Source organism: Odocoileus virginianus, chromosome 3, assembly GCF_023699985.2.
Source record: "Odocoileus virginianus isolate 20LAN1187 ecotype Illinois chromosome 3, Ovbor_1.2, whole genome shotgun sequence".
Classification (NCBI taxonomy): domain Eukaryota; kingdom Metazoa; phylum Chordata; class Mammalia; order Artiodactyla; family Cervidae; genus Odocoileus; species Odocoileus virginianus.
Genome location: NC_069676.1, coordinates 10,446,226 through 10,462,306, shown reverse-complemented (window position 1 = coordinate 10,462,306; position 16,081 = coordinate 10,446,226). Strand labels below are relative to the sequence as shown.

Here is a 16,081-nt window from a genome sequence, read left to right as displayed (position 1 = left end):
CCTGGCGTCTGATGGTGTGTCTTTGTGTGACAATGTTTCAGTGTATCTTCAAAACTGCCAAGGTGGTTTTTTGGTGCAACTTTGTGTGTGTGTGTATGTTGCAGGTGCATTTTGGGTGTCTGTGTATAGCAGTTGTGTGTCTGGAGTGTGTGAGGATGTGGTTGTATGATCATGCCAGTGTCAGTGGATCAGGATGAATCTGTAGGCGTCAACCTGCACTGATGTGCGTCTTGGTGGTATCAGTGTGTGTCCATGTGAGGCCGTACTGGAGTGTGTCCACCTGTATTGGGGAGTCTAAACACGGTTTGTTATTGAAATGCATGTGTGTGGGCATCATCGTGTGATGGTGGGCCCTGTGTGCGTGTCAGTGCGTGCATCGTGGGTTGCTTTCCTAGTCTTGCGTATGTGTGTGCCTGTGTGTTGGTGCATGTGTGTGGATTGCGTGTCCAAGCTGCGTGTGTAGGTGTCTGCGTGTGCTCTGTCGGACCGTGGAACGTGTGGCAGTGAGTTCTGTACGTGACATGTATGGGGAGGTCCGAGCCTCACTGCGTGTCAGCGTGTGTCTGCTTTGGAACGCGGGCCAGCACGTGTCGGGGTGGCCGCGTCGGTGTGCGCCCCCGCGCGCGCGTGTCTGCGTGTGTGTGTGTGCATGTGTGCGTGCATGTGTGTGTGTGTATGTGTGTGCGCGCCGGCCGTCGCTCCCCCGCCCTGCCCGCCCCTCCCCGCGCCCCTCCTCCCGCCCGCGCCGCCCGCCCGCTCCCTCTCCCCGGAGTGCGCCGCTTCCAAACTTTGTCTAAACTTTCACTTTCACAGCGCGGCGGCGGCGGCGGCGGCGGCGGCGGCGGGCGAGGGTGACCGGCCGAGCGGCGGCGGCATGGAGTAGACGCGCGGCGGCGGCGGCGGCAGCGGCGGACGCGAGAGGCAGCGGCGAGCGCGGCGGCGGCGGCGGCCCCGGAGCCGGCGGGGCCGAGCCTGCGAGCGGCGAGCGCGGAGCGGCGCCGGGCCGAGCGCGGGGCCGCGGGCCGGGCGGGCGCAGCGCGGCGGAGGCCGGAGGAGCCGAGCCGGAGCCGGAGCCCGAGCGCGGCCGCCGCCTGCCGGGCCTCCCCTCGCCGCGGCCGGCCGCCGCGCTCCCGCCCGGGCGTCCAGCTATGTACTCCCCGTACTGCCTCACCCAGGTACCGGCCGCCGCCCCCGCGCGACCCGGGAGGGGAGCGGGCGCAGGAGGCCGGCCGGCGGCGCGGGCGGGAGGGCGGAGGGGGAGCGCGGCGGCTGGGGGGAGTGAGCCCGCGGGCGGCCGAGGGGTGCAAGCCGGGCGATGGGGAGTCCGGGCACGCGTCCGGACGCCCCGGTGCGCGTGCGACCCTGGCCCAGGGGCAGACTCCTATTGGGGTTCCGGGGGTGGCTGGCTGCGTGCGTGGCGCTGCCCCTGGAGCGCGGAGCCGGAGTGCGTGTGTGTGAGTGTGTGTGTGTATGTGTGTGTGCGCGCGCGCGCGCTCGACTGGGGTGCAGTGGGCAGCGGGACTCCCGCCGACCTGTGGGCGACTGTGGCGTGCACCCGGACAGCGTGGCCGCTGGCAGTGTTTGCGGGGTGACAGAGAGGCAGGGGGTGGTCCGCAGGGCGCCTTGCGGGGACTGGGGCTGGCGGCGTTCCCTAGGGCGGGCGCAGCGGTCCCGGAGGGTGGCAGCGGCCGGCGTGCGTGGCGATGGCCCTTGCGTGCTGCCGGGGTGCCCGGGGCGGGCCGAGCGGCCCGGGCGTCTCCCCAAAGTCTTTGTTCAGGCCTCACATGGGAGCGGGGCTAAGAAAATGGCGGGGCTCCCAAATTTCTGTGGGGCAGGGGAGGGGAGGGAGGGACGGGCCGGCTGCCAGCCCAGGCCGCGCCTCTTCGCCGACCCTGGACGCCGCAGTCGCGCCCCCCCACCCCGAAAAAAAAAAAAAACTTTCCTTAGCGCAAACTTTCCGGCCCCAGCGACCCCGGCTGACTGCCGCGCCGCGGACCAGGCGGGTCTGGGGAATCCCGTCCCGCTGCCTGGAGGCGGGAGGGGCGGGAAGGAGTCGCGGACAACTGCCGATCGTGCTGCGGCCACGCCGTCGAGTCAGCCGCGGGCGCTGTGCCGACCTTGGCGCGCTGCGAGAGCGCGTCCCGCCTCCAGCGAAGTTCCCAGCACCGCGCTCGGTGCAGGGCGAAGGAGGCCGGGGGGGATGTCTGCCCTGCCACCCCACTCTCCCTGGAGGTGGCTTCAGGCTCTGAGAGGGCACAGAAGCTACCCAGAGCCCCACATTGGCCCTGGTAGCACAGTCTTCTGGGCCATGCTATGGCTGGCAACCCAGACTCCGCAGAGGGACACCTGGGGGCCGCCTAGCTCTCCCCGCCAGCAGAGCCTACGTCTGTGGGGGCATCTCTAGGCCAACTCTGTGGTCCTAATTGTCCCCTCTGCCGATCTGAGCCTTGCCAGCTGTGTGCCAAGTGTGTCCAGGCTGGGGAATGGGAGTCCACGTGAATATGGCTGCAATGCGGGTGTGGTTTGTGGCAAGGGGCTAGAGGGTATGTCAGGGGTTTGTGCCTGCCCCCTTTCCAACAAACAAAATGCTTGTATCCACAGATGCGTGTGTGTGTGTGTGTGTGTGAGTGAGTGTCAGTCTTGGTGTCTGCATGTGGCCTTGTGGATCAGGCATGGGCAGCCCTGTGTGGTATGGACATGTGTGTGGCCAGGAGCGAGGGTTTTCCTGTACAGAAGCAGGTGTGAGTGCGTGTTAGTGAGGTGCATATGCTCACATATGTGTCACAGTGTGTATGCAGGTGTGAGAAAGCACTCTGGCCTTGATGGCAGTGTGGGGGGGCCCCCACATCCACCCTCAGTCAGGGTGGCCCCTCTGGCCAGCCCCCTGCTCGACGACCCCTATACTGCTGGGTGTGAGCTATGGCTGGCCAATGTGGCTGCTATTTGGGGCCTAGTGGAATCAAGACCTCATGCTTGAGCGGCCCTTGGCCCACCAGCCGCATGCTTAGCTCCCAGGCCTACCCTCCTCCTTGGCCTGGGTGAGAAATTGGCTCCTCAGACATCACAGCACCCTGGGAAAGAAAATACCAGGTGGTCCACTGGTGACAGGATGAGGAAGGGCTGGGGTAGCCCCCAGACTCAGGGTGATGGCCAGGCCTTGGCTCTTTGACACCCCAGAAGGGAGCAAGGGGTCAGCTCTGTGTTGGAGGCCTGAGTGTGGCAGGGCGTCTGGGGAGAGAAGGGGGCATGGGCTCGCTGGATCGCGCTCCTCAGCTCTGGGCAGGCGGCTGCTGTTGACTGGTCAGTGGAGTCCAGCCTGCCCCTCCTGCCAGTCACATTTCTGGGAGCTAGTCTCTGTTTTTATAAATCGTTCTGCTTCCCTAGTTTGCTCTGCCAGTCTCGTCTTTTCCTGTATCTCTGTCTTTCTCTGCCCCTTTTCTGTCTCTCTCGCTGTCCTATATCTGTGACTGTCACTGTCTTTCCCTGTCTCTCTGATTCTGGCCCCATCTCTGCACTATCCTCCCCCTCGAGTCTCGGACTCTGTCTCTCCCTGGCCTCGTTGTGTGTGTGTGTGTGTGTGTGCGTGGTTTTTTTTTTTTTCAAACCAGAATTGGCTTCGATTTTAAAGTCAATAAATGATTGAGCAGGAACGAGCTTGGAGCAGCGGGGCCCTGGCGGGGAGAGGCACTGTGGGCGAGGGGGAAGGGCGGACGTGGTGATGTGGGGGGGAAAAATCTCTTGGTGGAAAAAGCATCGAAATCCAGGGTGGCTGGGTGGGGTCCTTGCTGGGGCTGTTTGAGCCCACTGCAGTCACGAGCCTGAGTCCTCTGTTGAGGGGAGTGGGGTAGATGGCAGGCCCCCCCACTCCTAACAGACAGAACTGCACACAGGATGTGCACACACAGATACACCACCGCTGCCGCCAAGATGAGGACACGAACGACGCATTTGTGCTGACGTCCAGACACACAGCCATGGACGGACGAACTTAGGGACATAGGAAAAGGTGGACCTATGTTCTCTCCCCACCAGCACACACACCCCAACACACACGGACCCATCGATATAGGGCACGTGTCTCTACATAAACTCACAGAGACACAGCGATACCGGCCAGACACCTTCGGATACAGGCTGACTCAAGTGTGTCTTCGCTCACACAGACCTGACACAAGACACACACCTTGACACAAGACATGAGGCTGCTGGCTTACCTGAGTGGGTACACAGACACTCATGTTCACCGACATTGCCTGTCTTGCAGCCGCAGAAGCAGCGGAATGTTCACGTACCCTTATTTCCACACAATCACATACATATTCCCTCAAGGGAGGGTGATGGGCTGGGGCCTCTCTGATGTCCCCCTGCTCTCTCCCTGGGTCTCTGTGGCCACGTCTCTGTCTCTGTGAAGCTTCTCCTAACCGTCCTGACGCCAACACGAGACACCCCCCCCCCCTTGTTATGGCAAATTTTCTCTCTGGCTCTGGCCCTGCCTGCTCAGTGCCCATCGCTGGGGGTGGGGGTAGGGGTGGGAGGCAATGGGGGTGGGAGGCAAGTGTGGCGACCAGCTGGGACAGAGTATCCCATGCTTGGGGCGAGGTTGAGCTCAGATAGACGGAGCTCAGGGCTGAGGGCTCTGCTGGGTTAACACAGGGGGGACTAGAACCAGGCATTGCTGGCCCGGTCCAGAGGTCTTATGTGACTTCAGGGGCTCCCAGGTGGAGCCGTGGGAGCAGAGTTTGAGTGTGAGACTTGGCCAGAGATAGCTCAGGGTTTGAGCTCCAGCTCTGCATCTTCTAATCCCGTGACTGGAAGCACAGGATTTTGTTGGTCTGTGAAATGGGCAGTAAAATATAATTAAAAATATTTCAGTGGGCAATAATGATAATGACTTCTCACACTGAGATTAGGCTCAGGGCTGTACCTGGCATGTAGCGTGTGGTCAAGGAAAGGAATGATGTGTCATTTTGGTTATCACTGTTAGGCCAGTCGCAGGCCCTCCTAGCTGAGGGCAGGCCACTCCGGAGGGATGGAGGGCAGGGTCAAGCACCTCCCAATCATAGAAATCCAAGTGGACTGCTTGGAGGAAGGAGGAAGCAAGAGAAGAATTGGGAAGGAAAAGAGGCCAGCCCATGGCCCTGCTGTTTTTCCTCAGGTGGGCTACTGGAGGCCAAGTAGGTGGAGGTGGGTGGAGGGGTGAGCGGGCAGCACAGGGGGCTGTGGGAGGGATGGATGGCAGGGGTTCAAGGCAGGGAGAGGTGATGGTGGGGGTGCGGGAGGGGACAGAGAGAGAGCCAAGACCTGGGCTGCCCTGTGGGAACCAGATGGCATTCGTGGGGGGCTTCAGTTGCTCCTGGTCCTTTTCCTGACCTCGACCAAGCTGGCTTTGAGGCCAGGCTCTGAGGCCTTGGGCCAGAGTGTGCAAGGGTGTGTGCATGTGAGTCTTCAGATGTGAGTGGGTCAAAAAACCGAGGAATCTGGGTGGATCCCAGTGTAGACATCCTCGTGGCTCCAGAGTCATTTCTGTGTCTGTATCAGGGCATGTTGTCACCTGGGCCCATCGTGGGGATGGGATGCCTGTGCGGGACCCTATGAGGGCCCTTGACAGGGTCCAGCGGGCACTGTGGGTGTGTGCAGGGGGCGGGCGTGCAGCTGTGGCTGGCAGCAAAGGCTCCCTGGTGGTCAGTGTCAGACCACTGGCTTCCATTTTCAGCCTCCGGGGAGCCTGGCCTTTCTGGTCCCCTTGGTTCCCGTCTTCTGCTCTTGAAGTGCAGGCACAGGGGGTGGGGGGGGGGGGCGTCTCACAATTTCCTCCAGCGAGACCGAGAGGCTGAGGAGGCTGAGACACTGGTGCTTCCCTCCAGCACAGCGCTGAGGAGGGGGCTCCTGTCCCTCTTAGCGGCGGGCAGAGGGGAGAGAATGCAGTCTGTGCTTTCCAACCCCCAAACCCCTGGGTGTGGAGGTGAAGGGACCAGGTAGGGAGACATCCCTGAGCAGCTGCCCGGATTCTTTCCGATTCGCGTGTGCGTTCATCGGCATGGCGAGCCGTGGAGGACCATTTCCCGGAAGATGGCTGTGCATGTCTGCGTGGCTCCCTTTCCAAGTGGCCGTGTGTCTCCGAGGGTGTGTCAGTGGATGCTGCCTGCTGTCTCTGAGGGTCGCCCCCAGCTCCGTCTCTGTGTATTGAGGTGACACCGAGGTGGGGGCATGTCACCACGGGTGTCAGGATGCCCGATGTGGTCTGTGTCACAGTACCGCTGTGGAACGTCACCAAACAAATCATCGATCGAAGCCTCCCGTGTCTGGCTGTCACGACAAGTGGTGTATCTGTGTGTCTTCGTGTGTGGGGCGGCCTGCCTGTGTCCACCTGTGTGGGCATATCCACTTCCCTGTGCCGGCCGACAGGTATCACCCCCGTGGCACCGTGTGTCCTGGGCTCGTCCCGCTGACTATCGGCTGCTGTTTGACCGCTTGGACCCCTCTCTGTGGCCTCCCCTGGCCTCTCGGCACCTTGCGAAGGGCCCACTGTGGCGCCCAAACTAGCGGCTGGGAGTAGGCCGGACTCTCCAAGGCTTCCCCTGAGGTCTGGCGGTCGTGGTGGCCCTGCTGTGGGCCCCACCCTTGCCCCTGGCCCGGCATGGACAGAAGCCCGTTGTGTGGTGAGGTGCGGGTGTATGTTTGGGCCGCCCACAGGCCTCGCTCTGTCTGCCCGGCGCACATTGATCTTGGCTTCTGCCCGTGTCCGTCTTGGCCTGGCCAGCTGGGGTGTCCGGCTGTCTCCATGGGCCTGAGCCCACTGCCCCCAGGGCCAAGTTGGCCCCGGGTCCCCCACCCCCGCACCACCCTGCTGACCCTCGGAGGCTCTGAGAGCATGGTTTGGAAACTGAAGCCCCCTCCCTGATTTCCCCTGCCCCCTCTCTTTCCTCCCTCTCTCGTCCCCTCCTCCCGCTCCCTCTCTCCCTCTCTCTCCTCCTGCCAAACGCATCTTGGCTCTGTCTGAATATCTCTCCTCCTCGATTTTTGGCTCCAGCTCTGGGCGCGTTCACTAAAAGAAGGGCTAGCTCCCCCCTTCCCCGCCCCCCTTCCTTGCCGCTTCCCCCCACTCCGGAGGAGCCCCTCTGAGGGCGGGAGTGGCCGCATGCAGGGGCCTGGGCCCCCAGGCGGGCTGGGCCAAGGGGGCACAGGCCCGGCGGGCGAGGGGGCTGGGTGGACTGGGCCTGGCAGCCTGAGCGAGCAGTGGCTGGAGTGACTCTGCTGCCCGGTTGGGCGGGCGGGCGGGTGGGGAGGGGTCGGGGGCACGGAGCTGGGGTGTCTGGCTTCTGGTGGGGCTGGCAGGCCTCTGCGAGGCGCAGCTGTGCCCAGAACTCCGAGCTGCGTTTGCCATCACTACCGATGTGGCTGCGCCAGCCGGGGAGGGGGAGGCGGGTGGCGGGCACTGCGGCGCTCCATAGCCAATCGGAAGCCGGGGTTGCACTGGGGAGCTCTCCCCCCACTGGGCCCCACCCTGAGCAGAGACTGGGGGTGGTGGCCAGCAGAAGGCAGGGGGCAGTGCCAACACCATCACCCAGAACCCTGCCCCCTCGGTTGGAAGCTCCGTGCCAGCCTTCCTGGCACATATCAGGCAAAGGCGGGGGTCTGTCCCCACCTGAATCTGCAGGAGCAGAGCTGGAGGAAGGGGCAACTTGGAGGAGCACCTCACCCTCTTGGCCCCAGGAGGCAGCTTTCTGTCCGGGGCAGCCAGGAGCTGGGGTTGGGGGGGGGGCGTTGAGGGCCTAATCATCTGAGATGGTCCATCCAAATATCGGCTTCAGTTGAATCATCTTGGGGGTTTATTCTGGGTCTGTCTCCCACAAAGTCGCACACTCTCACTGGCACACACAGGCACAAAAGCACGTTGTCACACATGGGCATGGCACACAGGGGGCACACAGACGCTGGGGTTCCCATACAGAGGGGCTCACTTCACACGCAGACACTTGGAGATGCCCCTGCCACACCAAACACAGCGACTCGGGCTACGTGCACAGGGACACGCACGTGGGTGCCAACTCTGGGGCACGCACAGTCACACAATAACACACCATGAGACACAGGCATCACCACCACCCAGCAGCACACAGCCCCGCGGACCTGTGGTGAAAAGTGCAAGGCACATGCACGCAGTGACACTCTCAGAAACACGCTAATACACACACACACCTTGCGATGCTTGAAAACATCTGCTTGTCACACTTGGAGGAGAGTTTGCCTCTGGCACCTAGTGGGTGGAAGCCAGGGAGGCGCCCAGCACCCTCAATACACAGAGATGACCCTAACCACAAATAACGATCCAGCCCTCGTGTCAACCGTTGGGCCGAAGTGGAAAAACTCGGCTCTAGTATATTGTTAGACACACGCAGTCACACACACCAGAGCCTGGCTAGCCCCTGACACCAAGTGCGTGCGTGCACACTCACAAATACACCCAGATAAGAGTGTGGCTGGCACAGTGTCTCACACTGTCTTGCTCACCAGGACCCAGGTATTGTCAATAAATGCACGCCTCCCCCCACCTCACAGACACACAAGCCTGGGCACAAGTGGTGGGTCACGTACAGCAATCCCGTGCTGCTCTAGCACACGGGGATGAAGGTCACACCCACACACCCGTTCGCACCTGGGCCACACCTGGCCCTGCTTGGAAATGGAGCCTCAGAGAGGAGACCTGCTCTCCTTGTACCTTCCCTTCTACCTGCCTGCCCTGCTCCCAGCTGTCTTTAAGCGGCAGATCCAACCACCCCAGCCTCTCCTGATGGAACTGGGAGCTCTGAGTCCCGGTGCTGGTTTGTAGAGCCCGGGGGATACTCCTGCGAGGCCACATGCCCGCTTCTGCCCACAACAGCCCTGCCTCTGGGCCCCCGTTTCACAGTCTTGCTTCTGGCAGCCATTGAGACAGTCCAGGATGGAGGCGAGGCTGACCCGAGGCCCTTGTTCTCCGTGCGGCTGTCTCTAATCCTCTGGCCGTTGACTCCTTATTTCTGACTCTGGAGAAAGAGTGAAGAACGGTGGCTTGTGGAGTCCTACAGGAAGGAAACCTTTCAGAGGATAATAAGTGAATGAGTGTTTGTCCTCAGAATCGTAGCAATGGCTATAGTGTGCTGAATGTGCGCTGTGTCTTGACCTTAGCTATGTGCCTCCCGAGCTCGTCTCCCTGAATCCTTCCACACGAGGTGGATATGGTAAGGGTTACCTGTGCCCATGTGTGTGTCTGACAGTACGTTAGACCGGGTTGCTCCACTTTGGCACTGTTGGCGTTTGGGACATTTGGACATTATTAGAAGAGAGGGGCCTCTGAGCCAATTTCCTGGGTATGAATCCTGGCTTTGTTACTCAGTAGCTGTGTGACCTTGGGCAAGTCGTTCAACTTCTCTGGGCCTCAGTTTCCTCTCATAGGGTTGTGGAAAGGATCAGAGGAGTTGGTTTATCCCAAGTGCTTTAAAACAGTGCTTGACGTGAAGGAAGTGCTTGATTTGATAGATGAAAAGCAGATTCAGAAAAGACGTGTCCTGTATCAGGGCCAAGGGCTAGAAGGTGGTAGAGCCTTGCTCTCTTCTCTGATCACCACTATCCTAAATCTTACTGATGGGGGGAAAATGTAGCTTATTTTCTGGCCTTTATGAAATTTCAGAGTGGCCCTTTCGGCCCCCATACCACCATTCAAAGCATGTCCCAGCTGTTGACCCTTGATCCCTAGTTACAGCTCTGACCTTCAGCTCTTCTGTCCCAGGGCTCAAAATGGGAGTGGACGGTCATCCCACCCTCTCTGCACACCCACCGGCCAGGCTTGTCCTCACCTTCCTGGCAGGGCCCAACGCCCTCTCCCACACCTTGCCGGGCACCTTACCGGGCACCTCGCCGGAGCCCGTGTGCTGGGGGTGCAGCCGGGGGCCTGTGCATTCCTTCCACAAATATTTGCTAAGCACCTCCTGGGTGCCAGCCCTGTTCTAGGCCCCGGGGGCTCGGCAAGGAGCAAAATGAGTGGAGGTGCCAGCCCCGGTGGGAGGGTAGACTGTGAACCCGATAAACAAGGGAGTGTCCAGTATTTGAGACTGCAATAGGTGTTATGGGGGAATGAGAACAGGTAGGCCCTCGGAAGTGCTGGGCAGCTATGGCTTTTAGCAGAGGTGGTCTGGCGACCTCGTGGCTCAGTGTTGACCTTCAATCTGGTTGCTCTGCCATGGCTCAAGTGCAGCCTCCCAGGTCCTTTGCCCTCTCCAAGGGGCGGTGCAGAGGTCAGGGGTACGTGACTTAGCCTGGTTTCCTGCACCATCTGCCTGGAATGCACAGCCTCTTGTCGCTGCTGTCTGAGGTCATCCGTTATCCGTACTTGTGGATACTGGCCTAAGACCTGGGGACAAGATGGCCGGGGCCTCTTCTCTATAAAAACTGGGACTCGATGGGCACTGGGTGCCCTCAACTGGGCTGCTCGGAGCTGGGGGGTGGGGCTGGGGCAGCTGGTGGCCCGGAGTGGCACTTCCACCTGGGCCCCTCGATTTAGCTCCCTCAGGGCGGGTCCAGTTTATTTTTACCCAGCCTGTCGCCCTGGCAGTGCCAGGCTGCGCCATCTTTGTAGGGTCTTGGGGAACTGCCCATGGCTTGAGGGGACCCGGATTTGTCTGCTGGACCCCCAATTCCCACCACTGGACCCCCATTTCCCTCCACCCCCAAAGCTCCAGGTGTGAGGGCTCTGGACCGGAGCTGGTGGGGTCGGCCCTGCTGGCTGGCAACCCTTGTGCCCAGCCTGGTGGCATTTGGTTTGGCGTCCTGCCTGCCCGCCACCCCCACCCCATGCCCGGGCAGAGCCGAGCGGCTGCTGCTGCCAGTCTCCATTTCGAAGCTTGAGGTGGGGGTGGGGGAACGCAGGGCACCTCCTGGGCCCCCTGCCCGCCGCGTGCCACCTGGGGCTTGTCCCCCATGCTCGCTCCGTGGAAGGGCCCAACCTGCTTTTCCTGCTGCCCCTTTGCACCCCGGAGCTCAGTGAGGATGCCCGCCTGGCTTCCATCTTCCCTGCTTGCTTCCTCCCTCTCCCGCCTGCTTGCCTGTAATGGCTCACCATTTTTGGCATCTCCTCCCCCTCCCCCTCCCATAGGCGCCAACCTCACTTCCAAACCCGCCATTGCTGGTTCTCTGGCCTCTGCTGCCTGGGGCTGGGGACCCTGGAAGAGAGGGTTTGGGGGGCCAAGCATGTGGGCTCAAGGGGGGCTTTCTGGATGCTTGTGTGCCTGCATCTGGAGGAGGAAACATGCTTCAAGCCAGCTCGTGCAACCAGCCTCAAGGTTGGCAGAGCTGGGCTGCAGAAAGGGAGTGACGGCGAAGTGCAGACACTTCCACTTCTGAACTGACCCTAGGGCCTGGTGTCAGCCTCTGGGCCCCAGGGAGACCAGGCGGGCATTTCTCTCCAAGCCCAGGGACAGAAATGGGAAAAGCGAGGCTTCATTTGGAGGGTGCTCCAACCCCTCTCCCCCGAAGCCTACCCTCTCCCACCCTGGACTTGAAGATTTCTGTTCCCCTTCCCCAGAGCTGGGGTGGGGGGAACCAAGCCCCACACTGGGCACTTGTGCCCACAGAGGGACAAGGGCCTTAGGAGGAACCGGTTTACTGCCCCCCCCCCCCCCCCCCGCCCAGGCCGGTGCCCGCCTCTCTCGGCACTAAACAAAGTTTGCTAAGTAACTTCAAATGTTATTTGAGGACGGCCTGGCCTCAGCCCAAGGCGGCCCTGTGGAAACTTGTTTTTCGCTGCCGAGGCTGCAAGTATCAAAGACACACTTTCGGGGGGGTGGGGTGGGGGGGTGCTTCGACACTTCTCCCCTCTCTCTGGCAGGGCCTGGTCCTGAACGGACACACAGACACACAGAGGCCTACACCAGCAGAGGGACACACACATCATGCTGTGGCTTGTGACACCAGACACGTGACAGCCGAGGACCACAGCACTCCCCAGAACATACAGCCAGTGCACACATACTGACACACCGAGGGGGCAGGGTGGGGTTTGGAGGGTGCTGCCCCCAACCCACAGGCCCTGGGGTTTTTCCAGCTGGTGAGGTTTTTCCACACTGGGGAAGTGCATGACACAAAGCCTGGAGTCCTGAGTTTTCAGGTCTCCTGGGCCGTGAGTGGGTGCTCAGATGGGTCCCCTCCCCTTTCTCAGCCTCAGTTTCTCCAAGTGTAGAAGGAGGCACTGGGCCCCAGGGAAGGGTGTAAGAAGTAGAATCCCACACTGATTAGAAGAGTGACTGGGTTGAAATCAGTGAAGGGAACAGTGAGTCCCTTAAAGGTGGGGTCTGAGCACAAGGCCTAGGGTACAAGCAATGCTTGTAGGTGTCAGCTGGCATTTCCAAAAACCTAATGGGTGTCCACCCTGACTGGAGGCCCGGACCTCAAGCAACTCTAGGTTCGCCAGTTCCTAGGGAAGTCTCTGTTTTTCTCATCTTCTTCTTCCATTTCTCTCTTGGCTTTTCTTGGTCTTTCCCTAAATCCCTCCTTCTCTGGGTCTCCATCAGCCCTCCCCAGGCCTGGAGCTCAGGGAAGTTGTGGAAAACAGGCTCAGGGTGTGTGTCCCTCACCAAAGCCAGCCGGGCCTGGGATCCTCCATGCCCTGAGGTTCCTGATGACCTTCCTGGGGTGGGGATGGGTATCTGAGCTGACACAATGTGTCCCCCTGGGGAGGGGTAGGCTCCATCATAGGGGCACCTCCCAAGGTTTGTAAGCAGGTGGGATCCCACTGAACAATAGAAAGGCCAAGGTGGACAGGACACTGAACCGACCTACCCCCAGGCCTTGAGAGTCTCCCTGTCTGTCAGCCAGACCCTCACTGAGGTAGGTTTGTGGGGGTCCCCTGGTTCCAGCCCCACACACCACTTCATCTCCACTCACAGTCGGTACGCGCAACACCCCGCCACCCGCAGTCTGTCGCGCAGTGACAGCCTGTCACAGGCACTGCCGCACACCGGCACAATCTGTCGTCCACGCACAGTCTCACACACAACCTGTCACACACACGCACACACACACAGCGGCACAGTCACACACACAGCCAGCCTCACGCGATCACACCAGGCGTCACAGCTTGTCACAGCCATAGACTTCACAATAAAAATAACAGCTAGCAACTCCAGAGCAATTATGCCTGGGCAGCGGGTGGGTGGGTGCACGTGACCTCCTGTAACCTTCCCAGCGGGAGGCAGGTATGAGTAACCTGTTTTACAGATGAGGAAACAGAGGCCAGAAGGTTAAGTGCCAAGGTCATGAGGCTAGAAGTGGGATGGCAGGAAGTACTCAGCAAGGCCCCCAGGGGCAAGCAAGACTTAAACAGATCACCCTGCTTTTCAATCCAGTCCTATGCAACTGACACTCCTTCTTCTGACCCTCCCCATGGGAGTTCCCTTCCCATTCCCCAGATGGGGAAAACTGAGGTTCTAAGCAACCCAGGCAAAAAAACAGGGGAAGGGGCCTCCTGGTTCCTTGCATAAGAGGGCTCAAATGGTCTGCCTTCCCCTGAGGAAATGCGAACCATGCCCTCCAGCCCAAATGTCACTTTGCTGCTTGTGGCCCGTGGTGGCTGCAGCCTGCAGAGACTTTGGCTGGGGCCAAGGTTCTCGAAGGCAGAGAGGTGCCGGGTCTGCAAACTGTCTCCATCCACAGTGAGGGGTGGGAGTGGCAGCCTTAGGCTTTCAGGCAAGTCCCTTGGCCCCAGCCATGCCCAGGAGACTTGGGCTGCCCTGCACCCTCACTCCCCAGGGCCCTCCGCATTCCAGTGCGCTTCCTCCTCCTCCTCTGCAGCCCTCTTTCCCTTGCTTTCCCCTTCTTTGTTCCACCCCCGTCCGCTCCCCGGGGCTTCCCCCATTAGAGCAGCCACGGCCAAAACCAACACCACTCCAACGACATCCCGCTGAGACCCGCCGGGCGGCGGCGGGCCCTGCCCCCTGGCCCGCTCAGGGGCCAAATCCTGGCTCGGCGTGGCGGCGACGGCGGCCCCGGCGCACGTGGCGGCTCTTAGGGCAAGCACATGCGCACTCCCCGGCGCAGCGGCCCCGACGGGGCGCCCGAGGGGGCGCACTCCCGGTTCTGCGGACACTCGGGCGCGCGCACGCACGTAAGCACGCTCTCGCACAGAAGCTCAGACCCGAGTGGCCAACGTTCCCTAGTCTGGCGCCGGCGGCCGGGATCCCAGGCACTGCCTGCTCTGCGCATACGCAGGCCCCACACCCCACTGGGACTGCTGGAAGCACACCTTCCATAAATATATACCCTTGTCCAACATCAGATGGGGGTCTGGCACACATACACAGGCACGCGCGCGCACACACACACACACACACACATCACACACTTGCACTCTCCTGCTTGCATCCTGAGCGGTGTTCAGAGCGCGAGTACTGCCCTGCGCCGGCACTGGGGGTCCCGAGCTTAGGTGGGGAGATAAGCCTGCAGGAACTGCCGGTGCCCACGCACATGGCAACAGGCCCACGCGGGCACGCACCTTCCCAGTCTGCACACGCGTGTATTTCACGTGAGCTGCACACCTGCCAGGCCGCCCAGGGCACCTGGCTGCAAAGCCGCATTCAGGCTTTGGGGGGAGGGGGCTGGGGCCCGGAGGCCTAGTTCCCACCGCTTCCATTTCCTTCGGAATAGCCGCCTCCCCAAATGTCCCTGGGGCTCAGGTGAGACTCCCCAGAACGGGTGCCCAGCGGCGCCCCTGCATGTGCTATATTTATATTGGAAATTTGTGCCTTTATATATATATTTCTTCTAAGTAAGAACCTCCCCCCCCATTCCGCTCCATGTTTGTACTTGGGTTTTACCATCCCTATTCGGTTTCTTCTCAAACATGCAAAACACATACACACACATTTCTCCTTGCAGGGGCCGTGGGGCGAGGCGGGAGTTGCCCCCCCCCCAACTGTGGACGCCCGCCGTTCTTAAAGTCTAGGGACCCCCCTTCCCGCGAAAGGCCGAGCTACATCACTGAATCCCTCAGCCCTACCCGAAACACAATTGCGGGGGTGGGTGCTGGCGGCGAGACATTGCTTTTTGGTGTGTTTGCTGTTGCTGCTTAAATTAATCCTGAGTGACGGCCCGCAATTCCTCTCCACAAAGAGGCCATTTAACGCCCCCCACCCCCGCCCCGCATCTCGGGCGAAACTTCCATGTGCCCCCCCTGAGTCCAGCTTGGCAGCTCAGGCCGCGCGCTACCAGCCCTCCTGGACTTTCCCTCAGGTGCGCCCGGGGGCTTGGAGGCGGGTTCCCTGTGCGCGCTGTGGACCTCAGGAGCGAGTGTGGGTGGGTTTTGGAGGGATGGGAGATGTCTTAAAATAGAAGCGCATCGCTGAACGGAGGTGGGGGAGGGTGTCCCAGGACTCCTTAGACAGCCCCACTGCTCAACCAAAGCGCTCCGGATGCTCCTTGCCCGGCGGAAGAAAGGTCGTCTTCCGTGCCTTCTCCCGAGCGCCCGGAAGAGAAGATCCAGGCGGTCCCTCACGTCGCCCCGAAGCCCCCTAGTTCGCTTGTATATCTGTGGAAACGCCGGCGGAGACGCGCCGCCGGTGCCTGTGTGCTAGCCCCAGGGTACGCCCCTAGCCAGGCTCCTGCCGCCTACAGCTTCTTTCATTGTCACTTCCCGGGTATTCTTTTCGCGTGTGACAGGTCCCCGACCCGTTTCAAATGGCTCACGCTTGGATAGGGGAAACATAGGTGGTTGTGGGTGGTGGGGAGGCCTCCCTGAGCTCAGCAAGGGGAGGGCTGGGTGTTTTCCATGCGCGGAACTTGGGTGCTGACTGTCGTTGTCACTTGCGTGGGCCGCACACCGTAGGGTAGAAGGGGATCGCACAGCCCTCGATGGTGCGGACGGCCGGGACGCTGGAGGGCCGTGCGCAAAGTCGGGTGTGCGCGTGCGCCGGGCGAAAAGGCGGGAAGCGGTGTGCTAAAGCCCGGGATTCGGAAAGCGCCTGTGGCACAAGGTTGGGTCGCTCCCGCGGCGGAACCGCTCCGAACGAGCGTTGAGTGAGGCGTGAGAGGGCTGCTTCCCCCGCGGGCAGGTGAG

General features: G+C 61.1%; 1 protein-coding gene across 1 annotated transcript in view; it reads left to right on the top strand.

Annotated features, from left to right (window-relative positions):
• The first annotated feature begins 800 nt into the window (after positions 1-800).
• Positions 801-16,081, top strand: part of NFIX (nuclear factor I X) — a 97,627-nt gene continuing 82,346 nt past the window's right edge. The window contains exon 1 of the mRNA XM_070463267.1: positions 801-1,175. Within this exon, the coding sequence (XP_070319368.1) occupies positions 1,149-1,175 (27 nt within the window). The 5' untranslated portion in view covers positions 801-1,148. The remainder of the gene's footprint in view (positions 1,176-16,081) is intronic.